Source organism: Magnolia sinica, chromosome 2 (genome assembly GCF_029962835.1).
Source record: "Magnolia sinica isolate HGM2019 chromosome 2, MsV1, whole genome shotgun sequence".
Classification (NCBI taxonomy): domain Eukaryota; kingdom Viridiplantae; phylum Streptophyta; class Magnoliopsida; order Magnoliales; family Magnoliaceae; genus Magnolia; species Magnolia sinica.
Window position 1 is genome coordinate 13,094,295 of NC_080574.1, and position 15,053 is coordinate 13,109,347.

At 39.8% G+C, this 15,053-nt stretch overlaps 1 protein-coding gene across 2 annotated transcripts in view; it reads left to right on the forward strand.

Moving 5' to 3' along the window:
* Nucleotides 1-1,545: 1,545 nt before the first annotated feature.
* The window catches only part of LOC131235490 (uncharacterized), a 39,618-nt gene continuing 26,110 nt past the window's right edge, over nt 1,546-15,053 (forward strand). For both annotated transcript variants that reach the window (XR_009166183.1, XM_058232681.1), the window contains exons 1-2: nt 1,546-1,887; nt 8,888-9,069. Coding sequence is in view for 1 of the 2 variants with exons in the window: in XM_058232681.1 (XP_058088664.1) it covers nt 1,580-1,887; nt 8,888-9,069 (490 nt within the window). In the remaining variant the exon portion in view is untranslated. The remainder of the gene's footprint in view (nt 1,888-8,887; nt 9,070-15,053) is intronic.

Here is a 15,053-nt window from a genome sequence, read left to right on the forward strand (position 1 = left end):
CTTTATCCACCATAACCAAAATCATTCTTTAACATGAAAAAAGATGCGTTGAGAGGGAATAAAGCAACGCACGAGTATGAGTCTCATCGAGTCAAGGCCGAGTCAGCTGTAGGACCGAGAGCCAGTATCCTGATGATTAGGATCAAGATCCCACCAAGTTGTTTTGATTCGGCCAAATTTCGAGTTGAATCACCGCATTTTAAAACAAGAGGCAGGACCTGCATTGGGACCATGTGATAAGATAGCCATAACATGCGAGGCCTATTTGAAGAGTTGTTCAAGATCAGATGTATGATATCTCCCACGGTGGATAGAAAATGGGAATATCAGGGCCTGTTTGGTCAGGCAAATCCCATGGGATTAGGAGGGTTGGGATGGATTTTAAGGTAACGATGGCGGTGTTAGTGGATTGGTTTAAGATCCATGAGATTGCTATATCCCAGGACAAGTTCACTGTGTCTGTTTGGCACGCCTGGCATATCCCGGGATTTTACCTTCCAATCGGTCCAACCAAGGGATGGGATCAATTTTACGGTATTGATGGTGATGTCAGTGGATTATTTTAAGATCCATGGGATTGCTTATAGCCTGGGACAAGTTCACCGGGTCTGTTTGGCTCGTCATGCATATCCCGGGATATCGCAATCCCATCCCTTCTAATACTGTGGGATCGGTCCTGCCAAACAGGCCTCAGAGTTTATCAGGGGGGAAATGCAAAATCAAAACGATGAACAAAAATGTGGAGAAGACGATCACAATGTAGATACAAAATCAAAGGGTGGAATCTTTTTCTAGATTTCTATCCTACAACATATCTGAAGAATAGGGAATTCATGTCCCACAAAGCATACACAGACATGCATGGATATAACCATAGATGGTGTGTATGGCATGGTATCTCATGTATGCATGCATGCATAACCATAATTGATTGGCTGGGCAGGCAATGGTCCAGGCCCGGCCCACTAGTTCAAAGTCCGGGTCTCCAGCCAGACACAAACCCGAGGCCCGACGGTTGCCGGCCCGGAAGCGATTGCGTACGGCGTAACTCAGCACACTATAGCGTACTGAATAAACTGTGGGGCCCACTTTGGATATATGCATCTTATCCACACTGTCCATCCGTTTTAAAAGATCATTTTAGGGTAAAGACTTAAAATCGAAGCATATCCAAATCTTAAGTGGACCACACCACAGGAAACAGTGTGAATTGAATGCTCATCGTTGAAAACTTCCTTGGGGCCACAGAAGTTTTGCTATCAAGCTAATATTTTTGTTTTACCTTCATCCATGTCTGTATCAACTTATGAACTGGTTGGATGACAAAGAAACATCACTGTAGGCCCTAGGATTGTTTCAACGGTAGACGTCATTATCTCCACTGTTTTCCGTGGTGTGGTCCACTTGAGATTTGTACATTCTTAAAATTTCGCCACAGATCTTAAAATGATCTGAAAAAACGGATGGACGGCGTGGATAAGACACATATATCCACGGTAGGCCCCACAGAGTTTGCTCGATACACTATAGTGTACTGTGTTACTCAGTACGCAATCTGATTCCTGCCAGCCCTGTGTCAATGGCAGTGGCAACTCGAACATCATCGTCAGTCCTACTAAACCTGCTCTGCCTCTCTCATTCCCAGAAATCTAGGGTTTCAATCCGACGTCTACAGCAGCAGCAGCAGCAGAAGATTCCCATCATCTGTAGAAGAATGGCTTCTGCCTCTGCTGGAGGTGGAGAAGAGAAGGTTAAGGCTCCCTACGGCTCCTGGAAATCCCCGATCACGGCCGACGTGGTCTCAGGTGCGGAGAAGCGCTTGGGCGGCATCGCCGTCGATGGAGCCGGCCGCCTCCTCTGGGTCGAATCTCGGCCAAGCGAAGCAGGGTAACTATGGCCAGCTTCTTATCTCTTAATCTCTTTCATTTCTTTGTAATCGCAGCTAGCTCCTTAGCTCGATCTATGCCTAGATTCATCTGTTGAAGTCGAGAGAACTTTAATGGTGCGTTTGGATGCACTACAGAATTGAATTGCGATTTCCTACCTTGGCATTCATACGTGCACCAAATTGCAATTGCCTTGCTTGGCAGTTGGACTTTGAAGAAATGTAGGTCTCCATCGGTGCTAATACTGGGAAAGTTTCATTGGTTTTTGAAGAAGTTAGTCATAAATGCATGTAATGGATGGTAAATAAGTAATCATAACAAGTGCTGGTTCTTTTGTTGAGAGTGGGAATTTCGCCTCGAAAATCGAGCAAAACTCAACCTTGTAATGGGTGGACCCCACTATGATGTATATGTTATATGCATGCAGTCCATTCATTTTTTCAGATCATTTTAGGGCATGAGCCCAAAGATGAGGCAAATCCAAAGCTCTAGTGGATCACACCACAGAAAACTGTGACGATTGAACGCCTACCTAGGAAAACTTCTTGGGGGTTACAGAAGTTTTGGATCTGCCTCATTTTTTGGCTCATGCCCGAAAATGATCTGAAAAAAAAAATTGAATGGATGACATGGATGAAACACATACATCATAGTGGGGTCCACAGAGTTTGCTTGAGCAATCTGAGCCTCTTTCAAAAAAACATACCTGTCAACATGCAGCAAATACCACAGTAATTCATCATTACTTGTTTACCACTGTTTACATCCATTTACAGCTAACAAAACAGGCCCTAAATGTTCAGAGTTCAATTCACTTGTGTAATCCAAACAGAGCGTAAGATTACGATTCTGTTGGTCATTTCTTGATTGAGGAGCATTCCAGTTCATTGTGCAGTGGACAAGTATGGTTCATTGCCACTTCGTAGTACATGTTGCTTAGTTAGTTGAATCTGGATTGTCCAACTGGTGGGGATTGTATGGATGGCCCATCATAGGAAAATCACTCTGATCGAATGCATTAGCATCTGCCAATCAACTTCTTCTTTTTGAATCTGTATAGTTTTCGCTGTCCATTTATTGGCCACAAATTGACAGCTAGGATTGCGGGTTTGGTGTGCCTTTTCTGCAATGGGTCATCCATAGTAGGGCCTGCTAAGTGGCCTGTCCTGATTCACCAACGGTACAAGTATACAACCACTTGTACCTTGTAGTAGCAGCGGACTGTGATTGGTAATTTTCGCCTCTTTGTGGTTTTATGCAAGATGAGTTTTTCTTGAATGCTTTGCATTTCTTTAAAAGGGAACTTGTATTTATATCCACCCTTCCTGATGAGAGGTCTACTACCCTTAACACATTATTCAACACACATGAGCAGTGACTGAGGTGGGCTCAACCACAAAGACGAGCTTACACAAAATCAGGTTGGTCCACTTATCAGGCTGGCCAGTGACCACCCTTGTCTTTAAACAATGGATGCTTTAAAAGAACTTGTTGATGGTCCACATTCAACATACAGGTGTGGGTTGCAAGATGAGTTGACTGGCTTAATTTTCATTTCAAGTCACATTCATGGTGGAGCCCACCTCATACACCCCTTATATGTCCTAAGCATGCCATTTTGTGAGGTGTCCTAGATGTGAAATGCGAGTGGGAGAGGGGGTGCATGTGTCTAGCAAGCCTCATTGGATAGTACACCCTTTGTTTACTTCCAATAATATGACAGATGACAATACATTTCTGTTATGATGTATTAAAAGTACAAAAAGAAGGGTGTCACCCTTGATTAATTCTTCAATGTTCAATGTTTCTTTGATTAATACGACTAGCATTAGCAATTTAGCACATGGCATTGCCACCGTCAGTTTCAAAGCTAGTATTAATAATGTAATGAGGAGCATATGATTCTCAACAGAACCAAAATGTGTCACGCCCCGCAATTCGAATACAGAGTGTGCACCCTTAGACCCGATTACGGTACATGACTCGTACACTAAGTGTACTTAACTGACAAATCATACAGCTGCTTGGAGGCATGGTTCAAATGCATTCTAAGTTCATTCTAACTCCTATTAATCACACTTCCACACATGTCAAACAATTCCACACACTTTCATTATCCACAACCCACACATCCTCCAATCACATCATACTAATTAATAACTCAATGCAGTCCACCCATTTGAGACTTTATTCAACCATAAATATCAATAACCATTTGGCACAAAATGTCTAGTAACAAGTACTATAATAGTGTCTAATCATCAATGAATAAAATAAAGAAATTAGAATTTTATAAACGACAGTTCATGTTAGATGATTCATCCAATTAATTCATCACAGTAAGTTCATCTTTAGATAAATAGGGCCACTGATCCTGTGGGTCATACATCATCTTGGCTTCATTTTCTAGTACCTGATTTACATTTCTAGTCTTGATCACCTCTGTATGGTTATCATTCAACAAATTTCAACTGGCCAGGCCCAGTGAGTGAGCCCATCATGGTTCATGCACAACACAATTGAGATAGCAGAGAACAACAATTAAACTACAAAAATGTAGAAATGTGTATGAATGCAGGAATGAGTATGAATGTAGGAATGATGCATCAAGTGGGAAAATTGTTCACTTAGGTCGGATATCCGTCAACCCGCATCTGCCCTTGGTAGGCTTCCACCATATTAAGTAAGTGATGCAACCAAATGGCGACACATGCCGATTAATCAAGATTTGAAGAAAAGACCCGTATCTCACGCAAGCACTCTTCGCACGTGTTTACAACAAAAGGACCACCTTCCTTTTTTAGCCCATCACCACTTACCATTTCTTTCAAATCTCTATATTATAAAATCTTCTCTTTCTTTCCTATCTTTATTTTAGGCAGGGAATAATTTTAAATATTTTCTTATCTAAGTATCTTCTTATTTTAGGCATTTTCTTAATTAGAATGCTTTGTTGTTTAGGTGCTTTCCTATTTTTGTAGATTTTTAGATTCCATATCCTTTATTACAGATTGTAAGGTTGATTATAAATTGGACCTAAGGCCTATGGAATAAGACAAGCTGATTTATATTCTCTTTATGAAAATTTCTTGTTTTCTTTACAATGGTTGTTGAAGGGAAGGAAAGTGGTCTCTAGTTCAAGACTAGAGAACTGTTGAGCTTGCTCACAGTCCTGTATTTGTGATCTCTAGCATTCAACTAGAGGATTGTTGGGTCTTTGCCCACAATCTCTTTTCTTTTCTTGTTGATTTATATGTTTTCCCTTTCAGGTTTGCATCAATCAGCATGGGCAAGGCCTGCATCTACTCATTGAGTAGATTTTCACTAGTATAGTGAGCATCCAGTAATGATTCTACCAGGTACACCATTTAGGGAGATCCCCTAGGAACCCAAGCACGAAGTGTGCATACAAATCATCTAGAGTAGGCCTCTAGAAATCAACACAGGGGCGCTATGCAATACAAATGATGAATGCTCAATGACTAATGCATCAACATTCACAAGTTGTCGTATACATCTCTCCATATGAGAGGAAACTTCAATTTTTCATGTTCTCGATGATATAACATCTCATAATAACCAATTCATAGTAATAACAATTCAACACGATCATTCATACATCATAATTCAAGTAAGCACTACAACATAACAAACACAACAATCATATCGATCCATCTTAATTGTAACGGAGAGGAGACATGTTGGGATTCACTCATCTGTACTTGGTAGAGATAAATCCATAGGACAGACAAACAGGTTTGAATCTAAGAACCCTAATAAATCATTTAAACAAAATTATGAATCGATCAAATCATTCCATCCAATGGGGCCCACCTTTGATCAAATCAAGGTGGCCCATCTTTATTCATCCATTTATAATTAGTCCAAGGTGAATTTATCAAATTACCATCTTTTAGAACCTGATAGAAATGCCCATGAGTCCGTCGATCAATTGAGTCAGATTGAATTTCCCTTGATCGAATCTATCTCTGATCTATTGAATCGAGAAAATCAGAATTAAATTGGTTTGGTCATTGGACCATTTTCAACATCTGCGATCAAACCCTTTGATCGATTGATGCCCCATCGATCAAATCGAAAATAGGTCGATCGAATCAAAAGATTCAAAATTTAGTAGTTTAAGTCTCTAGACATATTTTGACCTATTTCTATCGAATCGACAGAGGTTGATTATACTCTGTTATACGATTTGATTTTGCAAAAAAAATGGGTATTTCATATATTCCTAAATGTTGAGGACTTATCATTGATTCCCATAAGATTTGAACCGTCCATTCTTCTCCACAGAATCAAGTTAGAGAGAAGTCAAGGGATCGTTCAGATCCGGGCCATGCAATCATCACATGGCATGTTTTATTATTAATATTATCCTTCGATCATTGCGGACTGTCCAACGGTCAGATTCAGATTCATCTAAGATTTTGGATAAAGTTAGAGATCTATCTTAGAGCCGATATAAATGGTGTAGATTGGATCTGACCCATATGACAATCCATCGAATCCACAATTAAGCAAAACAAGGTCCGAGATCTCGTCTAATTGGTGTGACCTACCCAGCAGTGGCAGAGCTGTACACGAGCCGAGCCGAACGGAGTTTGACCAGGTTTGGTTTGGCTTGTTAATGTGACACCCCCTGTTCGAGCTTTACATGAGCTGAGCTTCAAGCCTATCCCTACTGTTTGAGCTTGGTTTGGTTAGGTCCAAATATTTGAGCCGAGCCGAGCCGAGCCAAGTTCGAACAGGGGTTAGCTCTTCTTTTTTTAAAATTTTTAAAAAAAAAAAATTTGGTTAAATAAACAATATGCATAATATGAACCTTTTAAAAAAAATTAAAAAAATACAAAGATAACACTACAAAATAACATTAAAAAAGACTAATATAAAAGTAACAACACTAAAAAATAACGTAAAGTTTAATATCCTTCATAGGACAATAACAATGAACAAAATGTTACGACTTAAAACACAAAGTATATAAGAGTCTCAAAGTTCTTAATCACAGAAGGGCATGACCAAAGTAAATATAATTACATGTAAGGGAGCGGGCAACCGGGTGAGCGGTTGTGTGCGATAAACCAAAAGTACAGTTTTGGCCTTTTCGGGATTTTTTGTGAAGACTCAGAGAGTCAGATTCAGTAGTGACCCCTCAAGTATCGGGCTCAGTACTGCCAAACTAGTTGGTGCTGTGGGCCCCACTCTGATGTATACGTTTTATCCACTCTGTCCATCCACTTTACAACATAGTTTTAGTGCATGAAGCAAAAAAGAGACAGTTTTAAATCTTAGGTGGACCGTACCACGGGACATAGTGGTGATTGAACGCCCAACATTAAAAATTGTCTGGGGGCTACAAAAGTTTTGGATCCAATTGATATTTGTGTGTTTCCCTTCATCTAGGTCTGTCTGACCTAACCAACAAGTTGGATGGCAAATAAACATTACAGTGCGCCCCAAAAAGTTTTTAATGGTGGGCGTTCAATCACTACTATGTCCTCTAGTGTGGTCCACCGTAGACTTGGATCTATCTCATTTTTTGGATCATTCTCAAAATGATGTCGTAAAGTGAATGGACGAAGTGGATAAAACATACACATCAAGGTGAGGCCACGTAGCTTTTCTAGCACCGATGAACTGAATCCAAGTCCGCTTGAAGGACTAGTTTTGTCTAGATTTTTTTGTGGGGCGCACCTAAATGTAACACCACAAACCTCTCTCCACTCCCTTCTAGTTGAGAGGGGAGAGCCTCGGATTAGGGAAATCTTATCCGGATGAGCTCATTTCCTTATTTGAAAATTTTATTAATTTGTGCAAAAAGTTATTTACAATGGTGACAAAAATCGATCCTCTGACCTCACTCGCAACCAAGAGTTGTAGTGGCACGAGTCAATCCTCTGACCTCTCCTTCATCCAAGAGTACCTTTACCCATATGGCTAATTAATTGTTTTTGTTATTAATTACAAAGTTAATTTTTTAACCCAATAAATAAAAAATTCCATGTGTACCAAATTTCAGGGATGTTACAAAATGTGTTTTTGTTTTGGCAAAGCAATTATATATGTGGACCTGTTGCTGATCCAGACCTGTGGGCCCCATTATGGACAGGATAAGTCACTCCCCAAAGATCCAGTGGACGATCTTTTTGCCGGATATGGGGCCTTTAAATGGATAGCTTACCCAATTGTCTACATTCAATGAGGAAAACTGGAAAAGAAACCCTTGTATAGGTGAGATTTTCCTGTGGGAGGAAATATTGTGGATTGACCCATTCATGATGGATAAAACCATGATGTATGATCCCTTTATTAGAAAGGTGGGTTCCACATGCCTGGTAGATGGCTGGGAAAGAAGGCATTTTTTTTATCAAGCATTGTATATGTGTTAGTTCCAAAAAAGATTGTGTATTGTCGCCGTAAGAATTTATTTTGAAACATTCCTGATGTTATTGAACTTGGTATAATTTGGAATTTCTCATGGAGAGTATTGGTGATACAATTCAATACCATGCATTTATTTGTATTGAGACATAAAGACAATAGATTCCAATACTCTTGAGTTTGTGTTGGAGTATATCAATGATATTCCAGTGCTATACATTTGTGTCAGAATGTATTGACAAGACATTCCAGTACTAAGCGTTTGTATTTTTTGTAGTGGCGATGCTAACCGATACATTGCCAGATCATGATACATGTGTTTTCTCATACAGCCAAATGAATTTACCATGATACATTCTTGGTATGATATGATATGTTTGATACTTTGGTATTATTCGCTCGTTATAGCAGCCATAAAATTATGCACGTTCGAGTCCTGCTTACCAGTGATTTCTATTACTCGTTATAGTTGTACGACAACCACTTGCAATATAAGGACATTGATTGTGCATTACCTATTATTTGCCTTGCTCCTTGTTTCCCAATCACACAATAGTTTTATATTGATCATACTTGTTTTTATGTCATGACACAAACACATTCAGGCGGACTGTTCTTGTTAAGGAACCTGAAAAACCAGGAGATAACCCTATAGACATTACCCCTCAAGGGTTTGCTGTACGGACACTGGCCCAAGAGTATGGAGGTGGTGCATTTACAGTTTCTGAGAGTACAGTCATGTTTTCAAATTACAAAGATCAGCACCTCTATAAGCAAACTATTGGAGGTAAATTCTTACTGCATGTTGATTTTTGACTCACATCATAGGCTCAATGATATGCATAGCATTTTCATGGTCCTGGGTGTGTACGAGTGGGGCCCATAGTTTGGTGATTCACATCGTCTATACAACAGTTCTCATTATTGATGACCTTGCTCTCAAAGCTGCCTAGATAGAGAGATCCTAGCCATCCAATCTTTGGCCACTTTCATGTTGAATGTGGACTGCTGTCATATCTTGTTCTTGTCTATTTTCAGGATTCGGATTGAAGCATTAAAATATCCTAGCAGGATACTTTTCAAGTGTGATCTATCCATGGTAGAGCCATGAGATCAACACTCTGGATCATAAAACCATGAATCCAACTTGTACAAAATCAGGGCCTTACTACACCATACATATCATTGCTTCAAGGGTTGTCTTACATCAATTTCTTTCTATTTTTTGCCCTTTGTTTGCTCCTTGCCAATGTTTTTATTCTTCTGGTTTAAGGAAGATGCATCATTGGCTTGCCTTTTTCTTTCTAATCTGTTGCATGGTAGGATCTAGGCCAAATATTAAAATTATTGGAATACATATTACATTGCTCCAATTGTATAAACATGTTGTTTTTTGAAAGTGATCAAGTGATGTTTAGGTACTACCTTGGGAGCATTCCCTGATCATGAAAATTCCTTGGGTAAGCGAGATCGGGATCTATGGCTGGATGAGCGAAATGGGAGTTTTGAAACTTACAGGATGAGTGAAGGATAGGAGATGATGCTCGGCAGTCAAAGTAAGCGAGATCAAGATCTATGGCTAGAGATGGAGGGTCATATTTGAGAAGGACAGTCCGTTACCCTTGAGGGTCCTCATGGAGATGGAAGGATGATTGCTCAGCAGTGGGAAGGAGAGCTATGGAGTATGCGAGTTAAACACAAAAGGGAGGAAGATGCTGTGCCAAATCGGGTTGGGGAGATTGTCTTCCTCGAGGGTCCGGAGGGAATGCAGGAGGTAGTTGCACAACGATCGGGGAAGGACGATGCTTTGTGGAATATTCAAGTGGAGTCCCAACGCATCATCTCAGAGGATAGATTCCTTCTTCAAGGGACCTCTCCTGAGAAGCTCATTGCTGCATCTAGATAAGGAAGAGAATACAAATGCGATATGTGGAGAATGATAGTCAAAGCCTCAGGAGGGATGGATTGAGGTGGTTAAAAGGCACAAGAAAGGAAAATCGGAGAATACACCACTAATCGAATTCCCGACATTGTTTGTGTTGACTTTTTCGTGAGAGTACTATGAATTCTCACTGAGTTTTCAGCCCTTTCTTTTTTCTTTTTTTCTTTTTTTTTTTTGGGGGGGGGGGGGTGTTGAATTAAGTTGTAATCAGGTTTTGCTTTTGTCTGGCGACTTAGGAGGAGTGCGCTAGGGCTATAGAGGGTATCCATGGTAAGAGATTTAATGGTATAGAAGTAAAGGTGCAGAAGGCGCGTTTCAGGGTTGACCATGTTAATAGAGAAGGAAAAAAAAATGAGGTTATGTTTGGAAAGGTGACGGGGGGTGAGATTCATTTGCTACCTCTGTCACCCAGCCTGTTCCCTTGAGACTTTTGGACCAGGAGGATAATCGAAGGCAGGGGTAGGGGCTGTTCTCCTTTAAGGATGCTCTGGTAGGGATTTTAGGGAAATCTTCCACTCCTTTGGTGTTCCCCTTCCTCCTCTAGTTCGCAGTCCTATCCCCTCTCAGGTATGTCCCTCCAAGTCAGTTAATGTTTTAGGTTTGAGGGTTTCAGTTACTGTGTCTGTCCTTGATAACACGATTGTTGGTCAATAAGGAGACTAATAGCCTCTCTTAAAGTAGGGTTTTCAGTTTTTGATTTGAGCACGTGGTTGCATTCCAATTTTGAGTTACAAGAACATGATTTCCTTATTTGTCTGGTCCATGATTTTATTTTTTGGGTTTCTCTCCATCCCCAGCCGGTTATTGATAGGGTGGTGTTTGCCAGCTAGATCCATTATAATGGCCTGGTAGTGTCATTGTCGAAATGGCTGGACTAGTCAGTTTTGCCTATTCGGATGTGCAGGTTCGACTTTTGGAGCTTCTATTAGAATTTTGGGTTGAGGACATTCTGGTGGCTATCGGCTCTTACTTGGACAAGGTAAAATTGATTGATGAACCCTCTGTGAAGCAGGAGTCGTCGCGGTGGGCCAGACTCTGTGTGCAGTGAAAAAATTCTTTGCCAATGTCGGAACAGGTGACGATCTTGGCAGGAGATGTTAGTTTCCGTATTCAAATTGTTTGTGAAAATGTGTTGGTTAGAGCTAGTGGGGTTTTAATTCCGTCCTTGAAAGGGGATATCCTAGTTGTAGCTGGTGGTGTTGTCTCCCATGGTGGTGGAGAAGACGGTGTACCCTTTTAGTGCTCTCTATAAGCTTCGGTTTTGCAGAGTATGGTAGCACCGCAAGAGGCCTCCATGCATGTCACCTCTCTAGTCCACACATGCAAGCTTAAGGCAATTGCAGCAATTTTTGATTGAGGTAAGGGGGTGACAGCTGGCATCAATCCGGACTGTTCCTAACCTCTGCATCTTTTATCTAGACACGTCGAATCCCCTCATGCTTTGGATGATCTTATTGCAGTAACTCTAAAACTTTTCGATTTTCGATACATGTTCTCTAGCATTTATGGTTAAAGAGCATTCACCACCTTTGCCAATTTCCTTGAGATTGTCTACCGATCAAGGTGTGCCAAAACGGTTACGTATCGGTCGTAACGGCCGATATGTAACGATAACGGTGGGAACCGTTATGCGTTTCGGGGTCGTATCAGCCGTTACCCGATTTTGTACCCGTATCGGCCGATACGGGCCCGTTACGGGGTGTAACGGCCGTAACGGGCCCGTAACGGTAACTTTTTTTTTTTTTCATTTTAAGCTCTGTTTTTGCTGTTTTTTTGAAACCTCTTGCTTCCAAACTGTTTCTTACTCCTTCTACTACTAATTTCGACCAACCTTGGCTTGGTATTTGAGATAAAAACACATTATATTACAGATTTTTTTGAATCAAAGCTCGGTAGGCCATTTTTCAGAAATTCGTCAAAAATAGGTATTTATACTTTTTTTAATATGTTTTGTTGTTTTAATCATGTCATATGGTGTGTTAATCATAGCAGAACATGTTAATGTGCATTTTACAGATTTGGGGTGCCATTTAATAATTTTTTTATATTTTTTTCTATTTACGCATGAATTTTGGCCCCTTTTTTTAAAATTCGAAAAATCAATTTTTAATGGTTGTTTTGCTGTTTTAATCATGCCATTTGATGTGTTAATCATAGAAGAACATGCTAATGTGCATTTTACAGATTTGGGGTGCCATTTTATATTTTTTAAATATTTTTTTCTATTTACTCATGAATTTTGGCCCCTTTTTTAAAATTTGAAAAATTAATTTTTAATGGTTGTTTTGCTGTTTTAATCCTGCCATTTGATGTGTTAATCATAGTAGAACATGTTAATGTGCATTTTACAGATTTGGGGTTCCATTTTATATTATTTTTATATTTTTTCTATTTACGCATTTATTTTGGCCCTTTTTTTGAAAATTCGAAAAATCATTTTTTAATGATTCTTTTGCTGTTTTAATGATGCCATATGATGTGTTAATCATAGTAGAACATGTTAATGTGCATTTTACAGATTTGGGGTGCCATTTTATATATATTTTTATATTTTTTTCTATTTACGCATTTATTTCGGCCCTTTTTTTGAAAATTCGAAAAATCATTTTTTAATGATTCTTATGCTGTTTTAATGATGCCATATGATGTGTTAATCATAGTAGAACATGTTAATATGCATTTCACATATTTGGAGTGCCATTTTATATTTTTTAAATATTTTTTTCTATTTACGCATTTATTTCAGCCCTTTTTTTGAAAATTCGAAAAATCATTTTTCAATGATTCTTTTGCTGTTTTAATGATGCCATATGATGTGTTAATCATAGTAGAACATGTTAATGTGCATTTTACATATTTGGGGTGCCATTTTATATTTTTTTTAATATATTTTTTCTATTTACGCATGAATTTTGGCCCTCAAAAATAATTGCAAACACCTAAATGTAAGATATTTTCATATTACATTCATTCTAATATATCTATCATTGATAGTAGATAGTTAGAAAATTAAATATATGAATTTTGTAGTCAAATTCAGGTTATCTGGTTCATAAATTCATCAGACAGTCCGATACAACTTCTCACCAAAGAGTAGACCGTTACACCACCATAAACATGTTCCAATTTATAAATGAATGCATATTTGGAATGCTTAGAATATTCCGGATTTAATCCATATTTTTTTGGCAAAAAAAAAATTTTGCGCCGTTACGGGCCGTTACGCCCCCGTATCCGTATCGGTTTTGGAGGTCACCGTTACGCCAACCGATACCGATACGGGACAACTTCCTAGCGATACATGTCGACGGAGATAGTGCCTTGCATTGACTTCGAGGCTCCTAATCTGACAAGGGTGCCAAGTGTCTCGTTGCGATAGAATGGGTTTGAATCAAGGCCTTAGGAAAAGGAGAATCCATTTATTGTTGAGGCAACGCCGTCGTCAGCTGCCTTTAATGGCTACCTCAACTCTCACCTTTCCATGATGATGTGTCTGGCCTTCAACCCCTTGATGAGATGGTCCACCCAAATCTAGCAGTGCTTAATGCCGACATTTGTCCACTTATGAGAGAAAGCGAGACGGTTGTCGAAGTGGTTAATGTCTACACATGTCTTCTTTCGAGCGAAATAGAGTCGGATGCTGCTAATGTAGGGGGTTTCATTTTTCGACATTTGTTTCTCAGTTCCCCTTCCAATCCCCTCTCTAGCCCTCGACAATTCCATCGTTTATAGTCGAAAAGAAGAGTCACGAGGTTTTTTCAAACCAAAAGAGGTCTTTATCCTCTTTAAGTATTTCCACAAATTTGTGAATTATTACAGATCATTCATTGGTAGAAGGGAAAGAATTAGGGGAAGAAGGGTCTGCTGATGGAAATGAATGGGAAGATAGGAAAATTGGAAGAAGAAATGATTTTTTGGTCAAACACATGGAATTAACTAAGCATTTTATTCAAACAAATGTAGAACCAGAATGGATTCTCTGGTGGCATCCTTCTGTGCGAGGAGAACTCCTCTTCTTCCCCTTTGGTCAATGGTTCCTTCTTCACTTCTCCCCTATAGACTATTCCAAATTGGGTTCGAAAGTTCCCAGCCCTGATTTCATAGGCCCTTTGGTAGTAGTCCCTTTCTCCTCAGTTCCGCTTCAGGGTTTCTCTTCCCCTTCATCTGAGGCCGTTCACTTTCATCTTGAGGTGGCGTTTGATGTTCCCCCTCTCCAAGCATCGTGTGTTTTGGATGCTCCATCTTCTCTCTCTTGTTTGGGGGGGGGGGTTCTCTCGGAGGAAAGGTTGGTGGTTTTGGTGGAGACAATTAAGGGTTATAAATGGGCGAGGGATGCAGTCTACCATATGGGGAGATTACTAGGGTTGGTCTTTGATAATAGAGATATTATGTGGCAATTTTTTAAATGGAGGAGAGAGGAATCATGATTCTTTTGTCAGATAGTCTCCCCAGGTCCTTGATCCCAGTGAGAGGCTGAAGGGAGTTAATTATCCTTAGAATTTGCTAGTCTCAGCCTGCGGATTCCTTGCCAAGAGAAGCTAGAAGGAATAGAGGGGTTCATATGGTGACCTCATGTAGATCATTTCTTGGAATGTTTGCGGGCTTGGGTGTCCCCATAAACACGTCCTGGTTAAAGATCTTTGCAGATGGTTGAAGGATAGTATCTTCATTATTCAAGAATTGAAGATCTAATCAATGTTTGTGAGTATTATCGAGTCTATTTGGGGGCGTAATAGGGTGGGTGGTTGTGCATTAACTCTATTGGGGCCTTGGGATGTATTCTTCTATGTTGGAATCCTTTGAAACGTATTTTGTAGGATAGTTGGGTT